The sequence below is a fragment of the Arachis hypogaea genome, chromosome 18 (genome assembly GCF_003086295.3).
Source record: "Arachis hypogaea cultivar Tifrunner chromosome 18, arahy.Tifrunner.gnm2.J5K5, whole genome shotgun sequence".
In the NCBI taxonomy this organism is placed as follows: domain Eukaryota; kingdom Viridiplantae; phylum Streptophyta; class Magnoliopsida; order Fabales; family Fabaceae; genus Arachis; species Arachis hypogaea.
In genome coordinates this window covers 132315066-132341255 of record NC_092053.1, presented here as the reverse complement: position 1 = coordinate 132341255, position 26190 = coordinate 132315066, and the positions used below count along the sequence as shown (strand labels likewise).

At 31.9% G+C, this 26190-nt stretch overlaps 2 protein-coding genes across 3 annotated transcripts; both read left to right on the top strand.

Annotated features, from left to right (window-relative positions):
• The first annotated feature begins 1866 nt into the window (after positions 1-1866).
• Positions 1867-9918, top strand: LOC112771482 (uncharacterized). Of its 2 annotated transcripts, XR_003815601.2 has the most exons (11): positions 1925-2197; positions 2313-2356; positions 3727-3915; positions 4540-4713; positions 5121-5305; positions 5996-6091; positions 6768-6813; positions 7082-7188; positions 7813-7914; positions 8000-9407; positions 9677-9918. XR_003815601.2 is itself a non-coding variant. In XM_025816248.3 (10 exons), the coding sequence occupies exons 2-10, from the start codon at positions 2338-2340 to the stop codon at positions 8921-8923; spliced, it is 1842 nt and encodes a 613-aa protein (XP_025672033.1). In that variant the 5' UTR covers positions 1867-2197; positions 2313-2337; the 3' UTR covers positions 8924-9918. The 2 variants fall into 2 exon arrangements, 1 of the variants encoding a protein (XP_025672033.1); XM_025816248.3 differs by having other exon boundaries at positions 1867-2197; positions 8000-9918.
• A 2787-nt stretch (positions 9919-12705) lies between these two features.
• LOC112771572 (ultraviolet-B receptor UVR8) lies at positions 12706-18621 on the top strand. The gene is made up of 15 exons (XM_025816360.3): positions 12706-13218; positions 13715-13791; positions 13947-14025; positions 14211-14270; positions 14476-14577; positions 14841-14934; positions 15697-15739; positions 15831-15876; positions 15992-16038; positions 16136-16238; positions 16324-16378; positions 16490-16593; positions 17741-17820; positions 18148-18244; positions 18313-18621. The coding sequence occupies exons 1-15, from the start codon at positions 12981-12983 to the stop codon at positions 18336-18338; spliced, it is 1251 nt and encodes a 416-aa protein (XP_025672145.1). The 5' UTR covers positions 12706-12980; the 3' UTR covers positions 18339-18621.
• The last annotated feature ends 7569 nt before the right edge of the window (positions 18622-26190 follow it).

Sequence of the window (26190 nt, the reverse complement as noted above, 5' to 3'; positions counted from 1 at the left end):
TATCAACTTCTTGATAATTTAAGTATCCCAATTTACAAAATTTCACCATGATATTAACAATTTTGGATAATAAATTAAGGAGCGCATCAAATTTATTTAAGTGGTCAAATTGTCAAAATATTTTTACCTGTTCATGGAATAACGAAGGAAATTTGTTTTGGAGTTCACTATACTCGATATTTATTTGGATGCAATTAAATTAATAAAAAAATTAATATAAAATATCTTTTTTTAATTTTTTTAGCATATTTAGTAAATTTTTTAATAATAAAATTTAAAATACTGAAAAAATAAAAAAATCTTTTTTAAAAATTATAATTTATATCTTTTTTAAAATATTTTTTTAAAGATATTTTCACATAATAAATAAACAAAAAAATATTTTTATATTAGAGTAAAATGTCGTTTTTATCTCTAATATTTGGGGTAAGTCATAAAGTTGTCCATAATATTTAAATCGTCCTATTTAAGTCTCTAATATTTTAAAATTGGCTCAATATTATCCTGACGTTAGGGATTCATTAACAGAATTGACGGCGGGACAAAATTGAGACAATTTTGAAACGTTTGGAACAGGACGAAAACGTTGAGGACAAAAATAATACATAGAAATAAATTTTAATTTTATCCTTCAATAATATCAATTTTTTACGATACATAATTATTTAATTATTTTTTAATTTTATTCTTAATCACATTATTTTTTCTAAGTGAATTTATTTTTTATTAAGAACAAAATTAAAAAATAAATTAAGTAATTATTTATCGTAAAAAAATTAAAATTATTGAAGAAAAAATTAAAATTTACTAAAAAGTTAAAAACTTTTTTCAATAATTTTAATTTTAATAAATTTTAATATTTTCTTAAATAACTTTAATTTTTTAGCGACAAATAATTATTTAATTTATTTTTTAATTTTACTCTTAATAAAAAATAAATTCACTTAGAAAATAAATAATGTGATTCAAAATAAAATTAAAAAATAATTGAATAGTTAGCTACCATAAAAATTTGGTATTATTGAAGAATAAGATTAGAAATAATTTTTAACTAAATTAAACGTTAAAGAATTTCAATACATTAGAGACAAAAAATACAATTTATACTTTATTATATATGTATCTTTTTTTTGTAAGTTTATGCATTGGTCATTTTACAAATATTTCAATGATGAGTAAAAATCTTTAAAAGTGAAATTATAAAAAAAATAAATTTATTTAGAATGAAAGTAATGTGATTAAGTGTAATTTACTTATATATGATTAAAAAATAATTGAATAATTATGTACCGTAAAAAATTGATATTATTGAAGGATAAAATTAAAATATATTTCTCTGTATCTTTTTATCTTCAATGTTTTCGTTCTATTTAAGTCCCAAACATTTCAAAGTCGTATAAATTTTGTTTCGTCGTCAATTCTGTTAACAGATCCCTATTGCAGGACAACATTGAGCCAATTTTAAAACGTTAGGAACTTAAATATGACGATTTAAACGTTAGGGATAATTTTAGGACTTACCTCAAACGTTGGGGATAAAAAAGATATTTTACTCTTTATATTATTATACTCAAATATAATTGATATATAAAAATATCTTTTTGTATAAGATATCAAAATATAAAATTATTTATATTTTTTTATAAGATCTTTTAAAAAAATAATTAAAAAAAATTTCTTAAAAATTAACAAATCCTGAGAAGGTCAAATCGAGAGATAGTTTTCATTTTTTTTCTCAGGGCCCAACCCAGCCAAGGTGATATACGTTTTTTTGTTTTTAAACACATAGTGTTCCCATGACCAAAAAAACGAATTTTTCTAACCAAAATCAAAAAAGATTTTGTTAACCCTACCAAAAAGATAGATAGAGATTTTGTTTAGAACCTTTATAAAGATAAAAATTTAATTTCTTGCCCCTTCTTTTATGATAAAGAATTATCGTTATTCGTTACCATAAAAAGAAAAGCTGCAAATATTGTAACTGTTAACTGGGAACACAAAAAGGGCAACCTATTTTCACTATTTATGTTCCGCGCGCTTCAAAGAAGAAGAGAAAGAGGCATTGAATGCACACAAAAACAAAATCCCTCCAAATCCAAACACAAAACTTAATCATTTATAATAATTGAATCTCTCTCTCTCTCTCTCTCTCTCTCTCTCTCTCTACACTCGAGTTCGTTTTCTCTCTGCTCGTATCGTAAGTAATTCCTCTTTCGCTCAATTCATCGCAATTTCACTACCTATTTTCCATTTACATGTGTGTTTTTATATGTCACGCTGAAGCAACATTTTTTTTTGTTTTGGTTGAATAGTTTTTGGTTAGGTTTCCAGGGAAGAATGGAATCCGCCGAGCAGGGTAATCACTTCATTTAATTTTTCAAGCTTTTTTTTCCTTTTCTTTTTTCTTATGTCTGTTGAATAAATCAAAATGACCTATATATATTTCTTATGTCTTTTTTCTCTGGGATTTGAATTTAGTGGAAAATCCGTGAATCATTGTGTGTGCTGATGAAATTGACTAAAATTAAAGTGGATTATTAGGGTGTTGTTAGTAATTGGGTCACCGCCACAAAATTTGTGTCCCCTTTAGCTTCACTTTTTAGAAGGACAAAATGTACAGAGAATTTACTGTTTTGTATACATGTTTCCAGCTCCAATTGCATTTTTTATATGTTTCTGTCTTTATATTTGTGTGATGTATCAAGTACCAAACACATCCTTAAGGTGCCTTTTTAGGGTCCTAGAAGGGTATACATTGAGTTTGCCAATAGGTTATAAGGAAGCACACAATTTGGTTAGCTCTGTTTCTAAAAAATTGAACTGTGTGCTCCTTTATCCCACTCTTAGAGGGATTTGAGAGGTTGACACACATTAGGCCTGGGATGCTATGACTTGGGGTGGTGGAATCCTGATGCTGTTGCAAACTAGAGGTGCTGCAGTCAATCAATTATTGGAAATTATGACTTTGAAACATGTGTTTTATTTTGTTTGTTGTGGCTTTATTTGCCATTACAAAATTTAGTTACCTCGAATCAGTAATATTTAAACCTTGTTCTATGCTGTCCACTGTAGTGATTAACTGTCTGTTTCTGTTGAGATTCTATTGACAGTAAACGTAAGAAAATCACTTTCCAAGGAAAATTAAATATAAGCAACAACTCAGACCTCGTGTCATCGGATGCCTGGAGTTGTTGAGGCCAGATCACTTCTGAAATAAACAGGCCTTAAGTCATTAAGATCGAACAGCTCTGGTAAAACCTAAATACCTAATGAAAATTGTTTGAAATCCAAAGACCATAGGCAAGGCCAGTTTGGTATTATAGGCAATAACCAATCCCTGGTAATATGGTACAACCAGTGACCGCTTCTTAAGCATTTTTGGTGGGAGCAAGATGAGCTAAATTTGATGGTTTGGGCTTGGCCATATTTGGTGGCCATTATAAGATCGAAGGAAATTTGTCGCTTTTTTATTTTATGTGAAAATATTAAATCTTTCATTGTTGGTTTCATATTATTATTGGTGATAATTTTGAAAGTTCATCAAGTATGAAGTAAATATTTTCCATTCTATAGTCTTCCAAACAATGTTTTATGAGAAAAAAGGATAAATCCTTCTTAGGGATTCCTATTGTTGTTGTTGATAACGGTGGCAGTGCTGGTGTTCTAAATGGAAATTTACTGCATTAATTTTTGAAGTAGTAACCTGATTCATTGTTACCTTGCCAGACCTTCTAAAGACGGCAAAGAGGCTCGAGTTAGAGAAATTAGCAGCAATCACGTTCTCTCCTGCATCTCTTGCTGGTCTAGAGGAACTCCTTCATGATACCTACATTAAACAGATCCCAGAACCAATTGATTACCACAATAGAGTAGATCTAGTTCGCATATTCAATGTGATGGCTCGGGAAATTTATGGTAACCATTTGTTCATTGCTTCCTTCTTTGACAATTTTTATGGATATTTTGTAGGAGTTTCACAGCATGACTGTATTGCCACATAAATGGATGTAATGCTACTAATTATTTGATCCTTCTTTAATTTAAGTATTAATTCTTTTCACAATTGTGAAATTGAGTACTATTTTATTCTTTTACTCTTTTTATTAAAGAAGCAAGCTAGGAAAAACAAGTAGTTCTTCATATAGACCATTGAATCTAAACCTTCATGATTCTTTTGCCATTTTGATTCATTTTAACTCATTCATTCTTTCTTTGCTTTCTGCTTTTTTATTCTAAGGATATTATTTTGGGAAAGAAGCATCTTTTGCATTTAAATCTAATAGTTTCAATGTTAAGAGATTTGTGAAAACGCCATTTCTTGTATGTCAAACATTTCACAAATTAAATGCTATTATCCGAGACGGATAATCCCCTAATTCCAAAAACAGAAAAAAAATTACCATAATTCAAATTAATATGTCCTTCTTCTAGTTCTTGGTATGCTTTCCTTATTCTTTCTTCTGTTATTTGTTGATTCAATGTTGGTTAGTTTCTAGTCTTTTTATGCCTTCTTTTTATTGTTTGTTCCCTTTCTTTCAGGAAAAGGTAATAGCTCCCCTGTTGTGGAAGAATATGGATCATTTGTGATGGATATATTCAACAAAAAAAGTGATCTGGACTTGTCTATCAATTTCAACAATTCAACTGAAGTTGATCGTCAGAGGAAGATTTCAACCCTTCGAAAATTCAATAAGAAACTATGCTCAATCCAAAGTATATTTCTAATGTTAGCATAATGTCCTTTTTTATTATTTGCATTTGTTAGGAGGAAAGTTCTGCATTCGACATTTCCACAAAATTAAGCTAATTCTGGAATTCTATTCAAATGTTAAAAATGAATTTATAGCTTTCTATATAATTTAGCTTAAAACTAGGTCTGATTTTTTGCACTTTGGCTTGACTTGAATCTGATTCATTAAAGTCTAAATGTAACGAACATTGCATTCATTTTTGCTTAATGAAAATGGTATAAATTGCATGATCTGATATAGTTGAAAATGATTCTCACATCTTGAACTTGATTAGTTCTTTCTTTTTACTAGTTTAAATATGATGAATTTAACATTTAACATCTTTGATGATATTGTTGGAAATATAACTCTCAAACTTTTGTGTTGTAGGAAGAGGGCATATTACCAGTGTACAGCTTATCATGACTGCCAAGGTGCCAATTATTAAACTTATTGATAGGGGTACAGGTATCGAATGTGATTTATCAGTTGAGAATAGGGATGGCATTGCAAAATCCCGTATTATCCATTCAATTTCTGCCATAGATGAAAGATTTCGGAAGCTATGTTTTCTGGTAATTGAACGTATGCCCCTTTTTTTTTGGTTCTTTGGGGGGGGGGGGTGGGGTTGATAATATCGAAGTGTACCATTGTGATGCATGTTTTATTTTAATATTTAATTATTATTTAATTACGCTACTGGTGTTTACCAAGTTTGATTTAATGTCATTTAAGACTAATTTGAAATGGAAACAATAAAAAGGACAGCCAAGGCAATGGACAAGCATTATGCAGGGTATGGGGGAAGGGCTACACCCAAAGATGTAATTATTATTGAAATGAAAGCAATATGAAGGGAATTACTATTGAAATAAAGAAAGATAAATCACCTAATACCCCTAATTAAATACAGGACTGGATTTGTTTTGAGCACGGTGAATTGACAGTGACGAGATGTCTATGACCATCTGAAAATGGAATACCAGAATTTTATTTTTTCTGCTTTGGAGTTCCAAAGTGAAATGGAAAGACTTAATTGTATAACCAGGTCTTTCGGAAGTTACCATAACTGTCAGTAAACACTTGAATGGCTTTTCTTTCAGTAAAACATGAATTTCACCAACCTTTCTTTGCTGTTGGGCTAGCTTGCACTTCACTAGATTTGCTTTAATTCTGATTTCTGACTGATGAACTTACTGGCCAGTATACTGCTTTTATAACAGTTTTGAAAATGCTTTCATGCTAATGTGATTTTACTATTGTAGGCGAAATCCTGGGCTCAAGCACAGAATATCAACAGTTCTAAGGACCGGACGCTGAATTCTTTATCTATTGTATCACTTGTTGCTTTTCATTTGCAGGTAGTAAACATTTTTAAATATTTTTTTTAAGTACTTATCCATTTTTGAAGCATTACTTTACTTTCTAGTAATAAAGCTGGGATTTGAGTTTGCTTGGAATGTCAATAGAGTCAATACTTTCTTTAATTGATTCATATTTGGTTATTCATTTCCATCCCTTGTGTAGTGATGGATGTATGTCCATTGAAAGATTTTACTTGTAGCTAAGTGTTTTCTTGATTCCTCTCATATTAGTGGCATTTCACTTGATAATTATACCACTATAGGCTGAAGCTCTAGGAAAACCTAACACCCTATAATTGGTGTATTAATTAAAAGCTGATAAACAAAAAGACGTAAATTTGTACCCCCCCCCCCCCCCTCCCTCTTTTCTTTTGCTACTAAACTTCCAATCTTCTAAAAAGAAAAGAAGGGGAAAAAAAGACATTTATAGAAGATAGTAAAGTTGTTCAAACATCAGAATATTCTCTCAAATGTTTTTTAAAAGCACATGTGCAAGTAATATTACAACATAGCTATTCATTTCTGAAGATGTGCTAGATGAACATGGTAGGAACAAGTATTTTGACATTACTTTGTGGCTTTAAATGTTAACAAATGCATAATTTTCTGAGAGGGCCCTAGTGATACATTTTCTGTGTATTTTTTCACATTGTTTCTCTTTATTGCAATGCAGACGTGCAACCCTCCTATACTACCTCCATTCTCTGCGTTACTTAAAGGTACAATTTGTATCAACAGGTTATTTATTTATTTATTTTTGTGTGTGCGCATTGTGTTGCATTTGTTAAACACTAAACAGTGGAACCTATTTGTATAATCAAGTTCTAACTCTAGCTATATAGTATTACAATTCCACCCTAATAAAACAACTATTACCAAAAGACAATAAGAACCCCAAAGCTCCAAGAGTCTTAACATTCCAACACTTTTAGTTTCCTGGATGGACTCTTCTAAACTTTCTTTGACATTTGTACTTGTATGTTTCAGAGGGAGCTGATCCTGAATCTGTTACTAGAGCTGTTAAAAATTATGCCAACTATGGGAAAAAGAATAGTGATTCATTGGCTAAGCTTTTCATTACTCTATTTGTCAAGGTAATGTCTTTCCTCCTATGTATAGAGAATTATATTCACTAATACTTTTTCCCTTCGAAATAATAGTTACTTTCCATGTACCCAAAATAAATGGGCAGCAATGTTGTTTTGTATAATAGAAGGTTAATCAATTCAATACACACTAGTTTGTGATATTTTGAAGCTACTGTTTTCCTCATTTTCCATCAAGTGTGATCTTTAGTTCTTGAAATGACAGTAGAGATCAAATCTTTTGTGACATAATATTTATTAGGACGGTGACTCTTTTATGTTTGTTGCTAGTGTAAAGCAAGGGATATCTTGTAGAAGTCCTCTCATGTGATCACCAACCCCATGCTTTGTTTTCACCATCTTTTGGTGTTAGAAATTAGGATAGAATCATATCATAGCAAAGAGTATCAAATATGATCTCTTAGAATTAGCATTGGTATTTATTGCTATTTTCTTGTTAATATTAGGGTTTAGGGTTTAGGCTTTGTTTCTGTTTGTTTCTTGTTAGTATTAGGGATTTACTATTGAGAATCAAATTAATTTCAAGTGTTCTTTAAAGTATGAAATGTGAAATAGGAAGTTGTTTCAATCTCATGCAATTGTTATGATTTGTTAGTTTCATTCATATTGCAGCTAGCATCAGTTGAACAACTTTGGCAGAATGGTTTATGCATAAGCTTATATGAAGGATCATGGATTTTAAAATCTTGGGGTCGTAAATCATATTCAATAAGTGTAATCCACTTCACTTCTATTTCCCTTTTTTAATTTGAAAATTAGCTTATGATGTTTTTGCTCATGATGCTATTTTGTTCAACAGATTGAGGATTTCACAGATCCTTCTCAAAATTTTTCAAGAGCAGTTGGAGCTGAAGAAGTAAATACGATATATGGATGTATCCATAGATCTCTTAACTTCATTTTGAGGTTTCTGGATGGCCAGATGCAGGGCAAGGAATTGATGCCTCTTTTGTTTGAGAGACATACTGTTTCTACTTTAGGAGTTGAGGGTATTAGGACTATGAATGAGAATGAGAATAGCCTTACAACTCCAGAAGATGCTTTCCCATCCAAAAGGAGGCGCTTAGAGGGAGGGGTGGCACAAAACCAGGTAGTAACTCAAGGTTCTCAGGGAACAGAACCAGGTAGTGGTGGGATGCAGCCTGGTAAAACTGCGTTTGATAATGCATCTGCATCTTTCACACATAGTACTGAGCATCATGGTTATGATCGAAGGTTAGTTCCTTCTCATGTTGATGATTATGGTTCTGTTGCAATATCTCATCAAAACACAGTTGCTCCTGTTGGAAATGGTGTAATTCATTCACCCCTTCCTTCAACAAGTCATAATCCACCCATACAATCTCAAAGTGTAAAATTCCTATCTTCTAGAACATCTGATAAAAATTCAGTTGCTGTGATTGAAGATGGTATAAATTATTCACCTTCTCCTTCAATAAGTCACGATCTACCCATACGATCTGGACGCATTCCCCCAGTAAATTTCCTAGCTTCTTTTGCAACATCTCATCAAAATGACGTTGCTTCAATAGGAAATGGTTTAATTTATTCACAACCTCCTCCAAGAAGTCGTGATCCACCCATACATTCTCAACGTATTCCCTCAGAAAATTTCATAGCTTCTGTTAGAATGTCTCATGAAAAGGTTCATTTACCCCCTCCTTCGACAAGACATAGTCCATACAGAGCCGAGCATACTTTGCACAATCACAGGAGAATTTAGTTTCAACCTTCTCATGGAGGTTGTTTCTTGTACATGTATACCTTGTCAAAATTCAAATTGCATTAGCAAATCACCCAATATAGACAACCAATTGTCTATTCTCTCTCTTCTCCCCATTGGTTCTGTCGAGCTAAAGCCTCCTTGGGTTTTGTTAATCAGAATGGGATTTAATTCCCATTTTCTTAGTTTGTAGTGGAACTTGTATTGCCAAAATAGAATCTTCACCTTCTACTGACAAAAGTTTGGTGTAGTGTTAAGCAAGCAGTATTTTCAGGATGACAAACAACATCCAAACCTTAGAGAAGGCAATTGTTGGGAGCATTTAGTGATGATAATCGAGTCTGATATCACACTGATGTCACAAGAGAAAGAAATTTCCCCTTCAATTGCATAAGGGCTCTCCCTGGTGATATAGCATCTGTTGTGTTATGGGTGAAAATGTCCTGACTTGGAAAACTAAGGATCAGAACCAACCAATAAACAGGTAAGGCATGTTTGGTTTGTGAAAACACTTTCTATTTTTATTATCAGTGTTTCCTATTTTTAAGATTTTGTGAAGGAAAAATAAAAACCAAGTAAAACAATGAAAATCTTGTTTCTTTTTTTTTTCTTTTAATTTTTTCATTCACGAAATCCTAAAAGTGAAAAACACTGAAAATAGAAAAAAAAGCCCCTAATTTTCCTGTAGTTTAACATGTCAAGAACGTAGAATCCACGGGTCAAATATTAAAGGATAACTCATTTTGTGATTAGCTAGTAGCAATATAGAGCAAGGTTGCATGCTGAAATTTTAACTCTGCGAATGATGGAATACTGCAAGTAGTACTATGGTCTGGTCTCTATTTAAAATTAGGCAATTCATTGTAACATGTATAGCCTGTGTTTTTGGCATAACTCTGAATTGAGGGATCCTCTTCCCCTCCCTTTCCTTAAACTATTGGAACCATTTTAATTTTGAAGTTATAAACTGCTGAATGCTGAATTCTAGTTTTTTATTTATTTGTGTTAAATGTTGGATTGATGAATATTTATATACTCTGAAAAATTTTTATGAATTATTTCTCATGTGCCCAATATATGATTGAATGTTTAACAGCAAATAAACTGGGGGACTAGTTTAGCATCAGGTATAGCCTATATGGATGAGATGCTGCTTGTTTCTTGTCATGAGTCACAAGATCATATACGAGCTGTTATATTCATAATAAAAATATACTAATATTATTCTATTTATTTTTTTAATTTTTTATAATATATGTATAAATATATTTATCTTACCTATTTTAAATAATAAGCCATCTGCCGTAGTGGTTTTATCTTCTATTTCACTCTATAGTGTCAACACCTTTCAAGTATGGTTTGCATCTCATTGACTCAATGGGCAGAACTCCAACTCAGTGAGTTATCAGTTATTGTACTAGGAGTAATGTGTCGTTAGATTCGTATCCGTGCAATAATTTATCTTCATACTAGTCCTAGGAGATTCATGACTTCGTGTCTTCCTTTTTTTTAAGCTCTTGCTTGTCCTTTCATTTTGGTGTCAACTCTCAAATCAAAGTTTTGCGAAAGTATTCGGGTCTCTTGTTGTGTTAAAGCTTTTCTCATATATTTGGTTTGTGATTTTGCATGGGAAAATTTTCAAGTATGCCGTCATACCGGTATTTTAGTGATTTTTAACCGTTAATCTTAATTATAAAAAATATATATAATATATATAATTAAGATTAACGATTAAAAATTACTGATACACCGGTATGACGGTACACTTGAAAATCTTCCTTTTGCATGATGTATGTCAATTTTTTTTTCTTTCGCAAAGACAACCCTTCTTGAAACTTCCATTTTCTTAGCCATTTGCATGACGGATCCTATTACCTAATTCCATAGCTTTCTCCTATCCAACTCTCTGATTTGTCAAACTCAAGAATTTGGAATCTTGATTCCTCGGGTTTACTTCTATAGATCTTATTTTCAATTCTTCTCCTTCACAAAAAGATTGAGATAGGGATTTTGTTGGATAAATTCATTTGGAAGTCTAACTCTCCTTCAAAGATTAAAACACTTGTTTAGACTGTTGTTCTTTACAGGATTAATACAAATCACATGCACTAAAAGTGTAGACCTCTCATCACTCTGTCCATGTTTATTATGTAGTTTGAATTCCAAATTGGGAGCTTATCTTTTTCCATATTGCCTTATGGCAAGTTAAGCTTTAAAGTGTTTGCTTTTATGCTTTCAACACCTAAAAACACTTTGGATAGAGGTTAACTGAGAGGAAAGTCATTAAGCAACACTATAAAGCAATATAATTTTCCCATAAACCTCCATAGAATGGATTTTATGTTTACACCTCAAATGATTTATAAAGATGTAAGAAACTAAGAATTATAATTTTGTACAGGCATATGGTTTGGCCAATCTTTAGATAAAATCCTAATTAGGATTCATTTCTTTCTTCCTTTTTTAATATCTAAGCATTATACAAATTATTGATTTTCACTTTATTATCCTTAGATTTTGATATGGCTTCTGTTCTAATTTTCAATATTCTAGTGTCTTTCTCATTTTGACCTCTCTATTCTTGTTTAGAATGATTCATCATGCATCATGAGTTAATATGATGCACCTTTAGGATGCCTGAATGAATGGTTCATGATCTTATCTCCCTCCTATAGTAGCAAGATAGGGCAAATTGCATCTACCTCTTTTTGAGAATGATGAAGCTAAACAGTAAACACATATTCTTTGATTTGTATAACGTAATACATCTCCTAAATTTTGGTAATATAATATCACACGTTATCTTTATATATTGTAAAATACAGCATTTACTTCGCTTAAGTTTAGTGACACTAGACCTCATAGTTTGATGCTCTTTTCATTTGTGGGGTCAACGTAATGCAAGAATGACAAACAAAGGAGTGTTGTATGTAAATATTATTAACGTCAATGATAAACAATGTGATTTATTTATTTAAAAGAGTGAATTCGTTTTTTTTTTTGTGATTTTTTATTTACAAAATAAATATAAACTTTTGAACAATGGTATAATAATTGCTTTGGTGTGAAAATTTTTGTATAAGAACGGATATTTTTCTGTATTCAAATAATAAAATGTCATCAATCTACGAAATTAATTCTTTTGAATCCGCCGTTGATTGCATGAAATATTTTCAAGCAATTTTGAACTGTAAAAAGTTGTTATATTCTAATACCTAATAATTATCTTAGTTCTTAATTTTTTTTTAAGAAAAACATAATAAGCTAAAGAGGATCTTAAGGACATTGGTTAATAAAAATAAAATACAGAAATTTTATCTATTTTAATGCATTAAAAATTACAAAAAAAAATATTCAAATATTTTATTTATGCTTTTTTATTTATTTATGGTTAAAAGTACTTATTAGCATGACTCATACAAACATAGAAATAAAAAGTCAATTGATGTACATTTGTATTATTTGACTTTTATCCTTTGTGTTGAATATATTAATTACAACGATTTTTGAAGTTCATGCACGTTATTTAATTTACCCTGTTTGTTTCAAGGTTAAATATTTGAAGAAATTATATTTTGAAATATCATTTTTGAGTATTATAAAATAAAATTGTTTGTTTAATACTATAATTATTGAATGTTCTTAATAATATATTATAAATATGTTTGTTATTTTGGGAATGATTGCTGAATTTTCAAAAGTACTTTTAATAATAATAATAATAATAATAATAATAATAATAATAATAATAATACACAAGGGTCAAAAAGGTAAAATCAAGAGCTGCTAGTGTAGTGTGCTACAGTGTTCTCTGTTGGGGATGTAGTAGGTGCCATCTAGTACCGTCTTCCACAATTAACGAACCAACCGCCATTACCAGAAAGAAAGTGCAGACGTTGCTGCATCCCCAGCCATAGACTTTCGAAACAACAACCTCTAACCATTCTTTCTTTCACTTCATGATTCTTCTCTTTCATCATCATCATCATCATCATCACCACCACCACCACCACCAATATCCTCTCCTTCTAGAATCTCCTTTTTCTTTTTCTAACCGATGTGGCGCCGAAGCTACTCCCTCACGAAGCACCGTTTGGGGTTAGGGTTTCTACGAAGGTCCTTCTCATCAGAGCGAAGCGGAAAGAGGTTCGCGGCGCTCTGGGGGAACGGCGATTTCGGAAGATTAGGACTCGGCACTTTGGATTCTCAGTGGACTCCAGCTGTCTGCAACGCCTTCCAACACAAAACTCTCAAATCCATCGCTTGTGGCGGTGCTCACACACTCTTCCTAACAGGTCCATTATTTTCATCTGATTCTGTTTTCCGTTTCATTTCTGGATTGCTTCTTTTCAACAGAGGAAATTGAATCATTTACTGTTTAATTTATGAATTGGTAGATGATTTCGGAAATCGTGTTGAATTCAGAAAATACTGTCAAGTGCAATAATCTTCGTATTTGTTAGTTAGATGGAGTTAGTATTAGATTCCATGGTTTTGTATTGTCATAGTGTCAGCTGATATTTGAGGAATAGTTTGCAATTGCGATAATTTTTATGCAAATTCAACTGGATGTCAGCAATTTTAGAACTGCATTAGATTGTTAGAGTGTCTTTATGTTCACGTTGTAATTTTATCAGGAAAAGTATGTGTTCCGAGTTGCTGGTTTGTCTTAGTAACAGTTCTTTTCATGCTACTGGATTGGCTATAATTTGACAGTCTTTTAAATTGGTGATGAGTCTGATGACTGTTGAAGACTCAAAGTAGAGGCTTACAAATTGTGCTCTTTCACAGACGATGGATTCGTGTATGCCACCGGTCTTAATGATTTCGGACAAGTTGGTATATCAGAGGGTAAACAGTACTTGGTGGTATGATCTTTACGCTGCTGTATCTGTATTATATTATCTTAAATCAACTTATAATAGTAGTGATACATTGTTCTGTTGTCAGATTGTTGATGAGAGTATTTTGTTGAGGTGTTCCAATTTTTGAATAGTTCATTTACCTCTTCATGTTTATCTAGGAGCCAGTTCGGGTTTTGGTAGATGAGAAGAAGATTATGCACATTGCTGCTGGTTATAATCACTCGTGTGCAATAACAGGTCTATGCTTATGCATGCTTAGTTAACCACAATAAACATAACCAGCCTTGACATTGATAACTTGTTTTTAAAACTATCATATATTAATTCATCTTTCCTTGTGAGTTATCAAGATTCTTTACCTTACTACATTTGATTTAAAATGTATCTTTTTTTCCTCTTTTCTGTTTTCCTTTCTTTTTTAGCGGATGGAGAACTATATATGTGGGGAAAGAATACAAGTGGACAGCTTGGACTTGGAAAAAGTAAGGACTAAACTTTTCATTAGCTTCGCATAGATGAAGTTTTTCCCCCCTTTTTTCCCTCCATGAACCTGTTTACTGTACAAGTAGCTTTATAAACCTGGATCTGGATTATGATTATAGTGGTAGCTATTAAAGTTAAAGCTAACCAAAAAGGAGGTTGGAAATAGTGACCAGTCTGAATATAATGTTGTTTACTGAGATGCAGAAGCCCCAAACATAGTTCCTCTGCCAACTAAAGTGGAACATTTGGATGGAATCAGCATTAAAATGACAGCGCTGGGATCAGAGCACTCAATGGCTGTTAGTGGTATGCAATAGACAAGATCCAACATATTATATTATATTATTACATTAGGAGTATATTCTAATTCGATCTTCATTGATATCATGCTAGTTAGAGCCATCATATTACCTAATTTTTTTTCAACTGGAAGTATAGCATTATTAGAACTTTTGAGTTTGACCTTAAAGGGTACATCAGCTGTTTCTATTGAGTCCTTGATTGTAAGCATGACTACGGTGTCCTAAATCTTTTTAATGTCCTCTCAATGTTGTTTTTATCCGTGCCAGATGGAGGAGAGGCCTTTAGTTGGGGGATGGGAGGTTCAGGTAGACTTGGTCATGGTCACGAGTCGGGCATTCTGGGATTATTTAAAAGTTACAGGTTTTATTCCTTTTCTTTTACAAAATTTACCAGCAGTAATTGATATTCCTTTTCAGTGTCAGTTTCATGACAAATCTAACAACCATAAAATGTCTAGATGATGATGATATTGGTTATCTATGAAGAGGGGATAGTTTCTGGCTTTTTGCAGTGTTCAAATACTAATCAGTTTGTCGCCTAAATGACCTAAAGCTTACTGTTGAAGTTTGTTGTATATTTATTTGCAACTGAAATTTTATTCCCGGGTATTGACCTGTTTGGATTTTCAGTTATGGTTTTGCATGGATCACATTTGACACCTGGATTTTACATATTTCTTGGTTCTTGTTTATCTTAAGCTATCATTGACCTTTACTTTGCAATTAAATGTACTTGTTGAGTCCATATCCAATTTACTTTTACTTACCCTTGACTTTTCAACTGAAACATCAAAAAATAAGATCAATTTTTTTTTTTAAACAAAAAGGAATGTTATTAGCTTTAGACACTTTTGAGTTTTGAATCTTGTACATAGACAGTACCTCATTTTAATCTTAATTGTACATTCCACACAGAGAAATTTTTGTATAAATTCTGGTCCTCAATAAAATTAACCAAGCAAGCTTGGTGTCTATATATTAATATATCTACATGTAATACTAATATACTCAAGAGAACCTCTATATGCTCTCAGCTGCTTTATATAGGACTCCTTGCAACCGTACCTTGGGTTAATATTTAATTTATGTGGATGTCTATTGATGTACTCTTCAAATCATGCAGTGAGTATACTCCAAGGCTTATAAAGGATCTTGAGGGAATCAAGGTAATTTGTTGAATTCTATGCCGTGTATCTAATTCAAGAGATATCTACTGGAGTCAAACTAAATATTTCATTATTCTTGGTATCTATTTAGGTTAAATATATAGCTGCTGGGTTGCTAAATTCAGCTTGCATTGATGGTAATTAAATATATTTTTTTGACGCCTTTTTTATTTTCTGATTCCCTCCCTTGGTTTTTCTCATGCCGGGAGTTAACCATTGCTTTTTTGCTCTTCCTTCATGGAAATGTTTCAGAAAATGGTTTTGTTTATATATTTGGAGAAAGAGGAATTGATAAATTGGTGAGTTCAATCAGTAACAACTACCAATTATACCTTTTTTGTCTCCCATCATTTTATTATTTGTAATGACTATTATTTCTTCAATCAAAATACTCAGCGCTTGAAGGAGATGAGCAATGCAACAAAACCATCCTTAATTAATGAACTTCCATACTCACAGCAAGTTGCTTGTGGTGGCTATCATACCTGTGTCCTAACAAGTAATTCATCAGTTTCTGAACTTCACCATATGCTTATATGTAATCCATGGATTATTGATTCATCCTATTTTGTGCTTTCCTACAGACTCTGGAGAGCTTTATACTTGGGGTTCGAATGAGAATGGCTGCCTCGGTATTGGGTATACTTCTATGCTTACTACTATTTTTTAATTTTCTACGTTATCATCATTATTTGTCTTCTTTGTGTGCTGCATGCCAAACTTTTGATTGTTTAAATTATTTTTTACTAGTTCCCCTGATGCCATTCATGTACCAGAAAAGGTTCAAGGGCCATTCCTGAGGTCTTCTGTTAGTCAGGTTTCTTGTGGTTGGAAGCACACAGCGGCAATTTCTGGTAGATCCTTTCCTTGAACACCTTTTTTCCTTTTAGGTGGTTTTATTTATTTATTTATTTATTTTTGTGGGGAGGGGGGGGGGGTTGGATGAGAAGAATTACCAAATTACTTCTTGTCAAATTTGCGTAAGCAGGACAATTTTTTTAGTAAAATATGAATTTCAATAAGATAGATAAGATATTTACAAAGGACTAGGAGGATAGGAGGTCCTCGTTAGAAGTGACTAGGAAGAAGTATTGAAGCAATGCAGCAAATCCTGTAACATTTCATTTCTGTAAAGGATACCTTTAAAAAGGTCAAGAGGTTAAAGATAGGTCCTAATCTTATCCCAAAGAGCTGCTCATCCAAAATTCCATGAACTGCCCGAGGCAGGTATGATTAGTAATTTTCCAAAACATGTTGACCCAAAATAGAAGGGGACTATGGTAAGAACAAGCTTATCAGTCGTAGTTAACAGTCTGGTTAGCCTCTATTTAGAAGAAATTGTGTTCATAGGGTTGAGGCAAATGAATAGAATGGTTGTTATCATGCAAGTAAAAAATAATTATGAATGATTTAAAAAATAGAATGGTTATTATCATGCAAGACAAGGGGCCATAGTCATGGCATGACAATGAATGTTAGGGTGGGTATTGTCATACAATGAAAAGAACTGTTTTGGCATCAATCCAGTGCTTCACTATATGAAAGAAGATATAGTACTAATATCCGGGAGTTTACTTCCAGTCCACGTATAGGCAGTCATACTGCTGTTACTCTTGTCAAATCGGCAGTTTGCCATTCAATTTTTTGTGGAATCAATAGTTAATTGTCAGTTTTATGCATCCTGGAGAAAATCATTTTTCTTGTTTCCAGCATGTTTTGTGGCACATTCATTTTGGTTTTAATGGTTAAGAAGTTCTTTCCTGACATGTAAACAGACATATCCTGTATAGTTTTCTGCATAGAGCTGCAGGCTTGATATAGAGATATGATGTGATGCATAATCATACCACTTTTCAGTTGTAGAATTGGGGGATCAATTTTTGATTCGTTGATTTAGTTTATAGTCCTCTCACTTGTAAGCCTTACCTAATGTTTTACTACATTGGTATTGCAGACTATGATTGTATATTTTTTATTATTGAATTTTTCATTGACCTGCAGAAGGAAGACTCTTCACATGGGGTTGGGGAGGTTCATATGGGACTTTCTCTGAAGTAGGACATTCTTCTGCTGGACAATTGGTAAATTCTGCTTCTATTTTTATTTATCAAGGAGAAGGCACGCATCAGAATACCATATTAGGACAAGAGGGAAAGAATAACTTGTTTGAAGTAACAAAATTTGCACAAGCAGTGATGATTCACTTTGTATATGGAATTACACAATAAACGCATATACTGATTTTCACTTAGCTTTCTTCATAATAATTACAAGACGTCACACAATCTTGAGAGGAATATGAGTTTGAATACAATTAGCCAGCGCCACTTTCATAATTTGGTTTATTTGTCCAATTGTACAATTCTTTATATGCATGACAAAAAATAAAGTTTATGCTTTCAACTCAGGGCCAAGGAAGTGATGTGGACTACATAAATCCTGCTAGAGTTTGTTTTGGAGAAGAAGTGAAAGCATTACAAATTTCATGCGGGTTCAACCATACAGGTGCTATACTTGAATATACATAACTTTTTTACTGTTCCAATAATTCATATTTACTGCAATTCATCCAGAAAAGCCAGAATGCTATGATCCATAACCCGGATAGATGTTATGCATTTGTTCATTTGTGTTGCCAATTTGCTATTTATCTTCCATACATCACCGTATCTGCTAAGGTCACATCTTCTACCCCATACAATGGGCTCCAATAGGTTGCAGCATGTCTAAGTGAGGTATATATTATCCATTTGTTGTATAATTTTTATTTTATTTTATTTTTCACTGTAAAAAACGCTCTTGCATATAAGGCAAATAATGCCCTCTTATGTATATGATGTAAACAAAAGTGCGGCATCAAGTAAATTCATTGGAATGATGAATTTTTTTTTTTTTTTTTTTGAAAAGCTTGTCTTTAACTTGTGGGAAATTTAGCTTACTTCAGATATTAGTGCTTATGTCATTTTGTTCTGTTCCCGTGGAGAAAAGTTAGCCAGATGGTTTAAGTAGATCATGGTGATGCAATTATATGAGCCCCTATATATTTTGTTAGTTGTCACCCTAATAAGTCTAGATGCTTTTGTAGCATCATAATTGAAAAGGGTATCTTCCTTTTCTATTTGTTTGTGTTTGAACATTTTAACTATGTGTTTGGTTCTGCAATTCGCAATAATCGTCCATCAAACATGAATGGGAAATTCCAGCAACATGGTACGGCGGTGGAGCTAGTAGTAAATTTTAAATATTAAATTTATGGTTTGGGTAACAAGATGGTGAGAGAAATAAATATGGCATGACAGTAGTCAGAAAATGAAGCAGATTTTGGTCCTGGCCCCTTGCCTTTATAATATGCATTAATGTGAATACCTAACCCCCCTTTTTAAATATACTAGAGTAACATGGTTTTTAGAACACCATAATGGCATTACGGTGGTATTGTATCAGACCAGACTTCAGACCCCTAATATCCTTTTCAGCGAGATTAGGAGTAACTGTCCTTAGAAAAACAAAAATATATTAAAATAAAAATCTGTGATGCAAGTTTTGTTGTGGCAAAGACATGATGAAAACAAAATAAAGAAATAAGTAAAATTCTTTGATGTGGTAAACCAGACACATGCTCAGCTGGAATTTTAAAGCTGTGGTAACTGGTAAGTAAGGGTAGAACATCTTTGGATTCCACCATCTTTCAAAGGCAGCTACTCCCATGAAGATGCCAAAAACATCTTCTCATGATGATCCTTGTTTAAAAAGTGTAACTTATTTATTTTGCAACACTTTAAATAAAGGTAACACTTTTACTTCAAATAAAATCAAGTCCTACAATCTATCATCCAATGGTCAAAATGATATATCTTCACATGATGACAATCATTAAATCTTCATTGGAGTAGCCACCTCTTTCAAATTGCACACATCTTCATATATTATTACAATAAAGTAAGTTGGTAATAAATGTCTGCGCTGATAAGTCAAAACATCGGGACATTGCTTTCCTGTTGAGTTTTATGTCTCGAGAGTTGAGAGTTGAACCTGAGTTGGTGCAACCTCTCTCTCTCTCTCTCTCACAAATTCCGACCGTTATAAATGTTTTTTTTTTTTCAAAATATGTTGTGTCAATCAATAGTGATTTTACTGACAAATTATTATATCAAATATAATTTTTCCTTTAAAAAATAATTTTCTAGTAAATAAGAAGTGCTTTGGTTGATTTATTAGTAGTGATGTTTTGAGTAGAGTATTGATTTGAGTTGAGAAAGGAGTGGGGCCCTCGTGCCCGTATAACAAGTACAACGCAAACAGTGACTAACTCAAGGTGGAGTTAGTAGTGGAGCAGCATGTGCATGAGGATGATGATGAGCATGGGCATGCACGGCACGCACCGGAAGAAATGATGAGTGAACAGTAGTTAGAGTGAAGGTGGAAGGGGCCCGGGAAATGCGGTATGCATGTTTATGTTATCGCCGCAAGTGAAGCACGTTAGCTTAAGCACCATAGTCATGAGCACCATGATGACCCCATAATTGAGAATGAGTGGTCCCCCCACGTGTACCCCCCCCTCCTAACCACGTGCTTCTGTGTCCCCGTACCAATTAGGAGCACCCTACCACTACCATACAATACAATACAATACACTCTGTATTGAGTTGGGTTCTTTTCTTTTTTGTGTATCCAAAATACCTTATTACTATGTCGGCTCATTTTGTGTCACACTCACGCACCCTGCCACATGTGTCAAACCAAGTGTGGGAACTCATTGAAATTAAAAACATTGGGTTTCAAGGTTGTGTGACAAATTATTTACGAGAGAAGTAACCGAGATAAATCTCATAACTCATTCACAAATCACAACTAAGCTTGCTTTTGGATAATCACCATTCATATTTCACATGTGCGTATTAGGACGGTGCTTTGAATATTTAGTATAAATTATAAGGTGTATATTCATGCGTCATTTTAAAATTATTTCTCTTTTATCATTTGAAGTAATTTGACAGATGATTTATTTTCGATAAAATTAGTGTAGATATAGAGCAGGATTAATTTATCCGATTTTTTTCTTTTAATGGTAATGAGGCAAGTTGTTCAATGATTATTTGTCACTTTTAAATCTGAAAATTTTACTATCTTTGTTCCATGTATTTCCTTTTCTTTTACCTTAGTTTTTACTTGCAAAAGTATGAGAAAGAAATTGAAATGAATGAATCCCCGGCCCCTTCATGCATGTATTCATTATTCGTGAAACACATCATTGATGAATTACATGAACAGTGTTTTTTGATCAACGGGAGACGGCCCCTACAATCTAGTATTGTACGACGAGATAGATCAAAGCTACAAATGTTACACAACAAAATATAAGTACTTCGACAGAATGAATTCTTACATACACCACTTGTGCTTCTTGTTTAACTTCAGCTGTTTTTAGCCACCTTAATAATATACAAGATAGTTTGCAAGATATATATATATATATATATATATATATATATATATATATATATATATATATATATATATATATATAAGTGTGTGTCCAAGTAGAATAGACAACCAATATCATATACGGATACCAATATAAAGAAGTATCATATTTTTCTAATTTTGACAATATATAGACAAAATGATACTTGTATGAAGTTGTTGAGGCTTCATAATTCTCATAAATACTCAGTTACAATATATAAAAAAGAATTTTTATTTCAAGAAATTTGTCGAATATGATCGAATTTACTAATAGAATAACGAAAAAAATTTGCCAATAAATTATTGTTGAATTTAGTGTTGGATCTATTCTGATAATAAAATTTTTGCTGGTAATGGATTAACGTCAGATTTTATAATCTGACAGTAATTACCAATAAAATTAGCGCCATATTTAGTTATAAAGTTAGCAAAAATATGGAGGTAATTGTCGTCGGATAATTTTTGACAGTAACTTTAGCGCCACGTAGGTAACATATTATTCTATTGAATTTATTTTTCGATAAATTCAATAGTAACATATTATTCTATATTTATTTAAAAAAATTATTGACGAATTAGCCGACAGTGAATGTAAATATTTTACTTGTTAGAACCTAAAAGTCAACAACTAATAGTCAAATTCAAATTAGTAAAAATCAAGTAGTATTTTTAATGAAAATAGTTAGATATGTATAACGTGAAATATCAAGTGTACAGAATAAAACTTAGAAATAAAATACTGCCAACAAAGCAAGACAAAATCTTAATCATTATAGATCTTACTAGTCATCGTTGTCGTCGTCTCCCTAGACCTACTGAGGCGGTGATCTATGTGATGATGTCGGTGACTGTCATGGCTTTGTGCACTTCAATAGTGACGCTGCTACTAACGTGTATCTACTTATAATACACCACCATCTGTTGCTGCATTCGTTAAATCTGCTCCAGCTTCTGCCTCAGGAACTCTGCTTATGCATAGCGAGCATCCTTCGCTACCATGCGTGTGAAGATCTTGTTACACCTCCTCATATACAGTGGTGACTTTGGTCTCGAAGACTCTGGATAAAGTTGTGAATTTGTTCCTACAAATCGACGTCTTTGAGATCGACAGGACTGGTGGTGGTTGAGGTGGACGAAACCCTCGCAAAGAACAACTTCGGTCCATAGACACAATTCTTGTATAGCTCTCGCACCACATCGCATTATGATCGATGATGGAAGCAGAGGTGTTTTTGAAAGTCCTGACTACTTAATCAAGCGGCACTTATAATTACATGGACACCAAAATATCCTTGAGACTTAAATAGTTCTATGTTAAAGACATACTTAACAAACTAATCAACTCCATCAAAAAATTCAGGTTACCGTACATTTACAAACAATTACTTAAAATTATTTTACAACAATCAATCTATAATTTAATCAATAACACAACTTATTAGATTCTTTAAAAATTTCGACTAAATTTCTTTTATAATTAGAATCTTCCACCAAATATAATTTTCATTTTTTCACGAACCAATAAATTAAAGGTTTATATGAGTTTTGTGTATTGTTAATGTAAAGGAATTTTACATTAACAACTAATCACGTGTTGTGATGTCAGTAAAAGTGATTAAATCTATCACTTAAAAAGTGAATCTCATTAGATGACTACTTAAAATTCTATTGGTTATAATTATATATGCTAACTATTGTTTTGTCAAGTTGCTAGTGCTAGTTTAGTTAGTTATTTAACTAAGTCTTGTTAAAATACTTGCACTCCAAGTGATCACTGCCAAGTGTGACTTACCATTTTAATTTCCAATTGATGTTAGAAAATCGGTTCTGATCGCTTTCTCTCAAGCTGGCTCTCCTTCTTCACTAGTTTGGTATCAACAATTTCACGTACATGGTAACAAATTAAAGCTCTCATTTTCATTTGGATTCAGTTTGTCTGTGATTTGACACAACAATCCATCAAAATAATAATCATATCATAGCTCCATCATATTCATATTAATGCAATCATCTTTGCTTACATGATTATTTTATTGACTATTAGAGGTTTTGCTTTCAACTATTTATACACTAAAATTAATTATTATATATGGGTGTATAAATATATATATTATTTAATATTTTATATTTAATTTATATTTTATATTAATAACTGATTTTAGTAACTGATTTTAATGTACACGTAACATTAATCCTAATTCAAACACCATGTTCTAGGGATAGGGAGACAAAAGTGGTTGTACTATATATCGGTAGAGTGAGAAATTGAGAATCTAATTATTTTCAAATCAAAATTGTAAGCTCAAACAGAGTAGAAGTTACAAATTAATAGTGATTTTCTTATTTAATTATCATTAGAAGATATTTTTTCATACCATTAACCATGTAACATTACCATCAAATTCGCCTTTTATATTTCAAAATAAGTATTATTGAAGATGTTTTCAATGTACGTAAATGAACATCTTTACTTCGAGTCTATTGAATAAATAAAAACCTGAGACTTCATACCCAAGAAGTTTTTCTAATAATGCTTAAAGTAGCTTTTTCCTCTTTCATTTGCGCTGTCCCATAATTCAAATATCGTCATGCATATATTTTGTGATAATTATATTCATTAGTTTGGACCAACCAAATACAATTTGAAGTTCACTGGAGGTGTAAATTATTGTGAGTTAAAAAGTAGAGAAGCTTTAATATGCCAGGTCAGCAGGTATATATGTATCCGAAAATAATAAGAAGATGCATGAGATGATGAGGATTGAGAGTGTGAGTGTGGACGTGCGGGTAAGTGATAGTACAGGAGAGTTTGAAAGTAGTGTTAGGAAAAAGCTATAAATAATAAGGTAATCATGAAACACTTTTGTCTTCTTCTCTTTCTCTTTCTCTTTCTCTTTGACTACTTCTTCTATAGCAGGTAACACCTCCCTTCTTTCACCGCCAATATCAGGTCATCCATATACAAAATTCCCACCTTTTCAACCCTATACATGTATATACCTACTCTCTCTCTATATATATTAATTTTATTTTAATAATATTTAGAGTACCCTAACGAGTTCCTGACAATTATTTCGAAAGAACAACGAGATCCAAAAAAAAAAAACATCCAATCCGACTCCTGATTTTTTTTATGGGACTGATTAACTCCTGTGCCAAAAAAAATAACATTAACTTTTTTCTGGCACAGAGGCCTCGTTGTCCCTTCGAAGTAATGATTAGGGGCTGGGTTGAATTTTTTTTTTATCAAAGACTTCGTTGTCTTTGGAAATAATTGTCAGGAATATTTTAGATTTTTCTCTAATATTTTATATAATAATGTTGAATGGCCCAGTCCTACTCAGCTCCTTTCTAGGGTAAATATTAATTAAATAATGTGTTACTTTGTGTCCCATTTTGCTTTACTAACTTATTTTGTATATTATATTAAACAAAAAGTAATTTTACGATAAATATTATTATTTTTTATTAATATTTAATCCACAATAATTCGTATTTATATTTATAAAAATTTTATACACAAAAAAAAATATTTATTAAATAATAACTAAAAATACTAAAAAATATTGATTTTTTAAAATTTCTCTTTTAAATAAAGTCACCTGTATATATTTTGTAAATAAGAATTACACACACTGGTTCAGTCAAAATTTGTTTTAAAATATATGTATCGAGATTAGGAATTAGGTATAAATGCCGTTTTGCATAAGCTAATATGGGAACTAGGGACATCTGAAAGGGTAACTAAAAATAATAAGCACCATTAACTCTCTCTATTGTGGTGTGAATCAGTGCTAGCTAGCACACTTTATTATTTCTTCTCTCTCTCTCTCTCTTGGGCGTGGCTATATATGTGAGTTAGGGTTTTAAGAGTGTATGTATGTGTTTGTTGTTGAGGGGAATGTTGGCTGGCTCGAGGCTTTTCACAAAATGAAGGTTCTCACTCACTCATCATATTATGGGAGGAGAAGTTGTAGAACTACTAAGGCTTCGGACCAGGCTTCATTCCCCTCAAAAAATCTTCTTCTTATTCATTGTGGTTTGCTTGTTATTACTATTATGCAAAGGTTATCGGTTGAGAGGAATGTTGTCTGGCTCGAGGTCGTATAGGCCGTTATCATTTAGATATTTTCGTGATAACGACCTTAGTGATTCTCGGACCAGGCTTCATTCCCCTCACCCAACATTTTGCTTCTTATATATTTATGAAGAACAACACTAACTCTTCATCTACATTATTATTGTTGGTAAGGATTTTTATTTATTGAATTATGTATAATTGTATGTACATGCTAACTATAGTATTCTTTTTTTTTTTCTTGAAAAAAAAAAGATTATTTCTGGATTTTCAATCTTTGTTCTTTCAGATATATAATACCACAAGACAAGAGAAAGGTAATTACTAATTATTTTATTTTAATATTTTTTATGTGAATAAATAATAATAATATTATGGTAGTTGTCCATTGTTATAGAGATGATATATGTGTGTACTTTTGTTCTTACCTCTTTTCTTTCTGCTGGCATTATATTGTTTCCTTCTATCAACACCCGTGACTGAAGATCAGACTCAACTCTTCTTCATATCTTTTTACCACTTAATTATTCTAGTTTCAAGGTTATTCAACCCTCAAAAAATAATGACTTTTTTATTTAACATTTTACATGGATATTATTATTCAGTTATATTCCTTAAATTATTAGGAAGAGAGAGAGAGAATTTAAATTCAGTTAACTAGTTGAAAAATCATTGATCTCTCCGTACAGATATAGAAGATGTAAATAGGAACATGCAACAACATTATTATTCACCAATTCTCCAACTCCAATAATAACAAGTCTCTCCCTTGTTTTATGGAAATATATATTATTAATTATATTATTATGAAAAGGCCAATTTTATAGTCTCTGTTGATACTTAAATTTTTTTTAACTTATTATTTTTAATAAATTTTAAATTTTTAAAAATTATTAATTTTTAATTT

What these genes read in the sequence shown, in the direction of transcription:
- LOC112771482 (XM_025816248.3), top strand. An exon ending in ATTCTCTGCGTTACTTAAAG is followed by an intron (nt 6,814 to 7,081) that starts GTACAATTTGTA and finishes TGTATGTTTCAG; the next exon opens with AGGGAGCTGATCCTGAATCT. An exon ending in TCATTACTCTATTTGTCAAG is followed by an intron (nt 7,189 to 7,812) that starts GTAATGTCTTTC and finishes TTCATATTGCAG; the next exon opens with CTAGCATCAGTTGAACAACT.
- LOC112771572 (XM_025816360.3), top strand. Translation starts at nt 12,981, where the DNA reads ATGTGGCGCCGAAGCTACTCCCTCACGAAGCACCGTTTGGGGTTAGGG. An exon ending in AAATTCAGCTTGCATTGATG is followed by an intron (nt 15,877 to 15,991) that starts GTAATTAAATAT and finishes GAAATGTTTCAG; the next exon opens with AAAATGGTTTTGTTTATATA. An exon ending in ATGCGGGTTCAACCATACAG is followed by an intron (nt 18,245 to 18,312) that starts GTGCTATACTTG and finishes CAATTCATCCAG; the next exon opens with AAAAGCCAGAATGCTATGAT.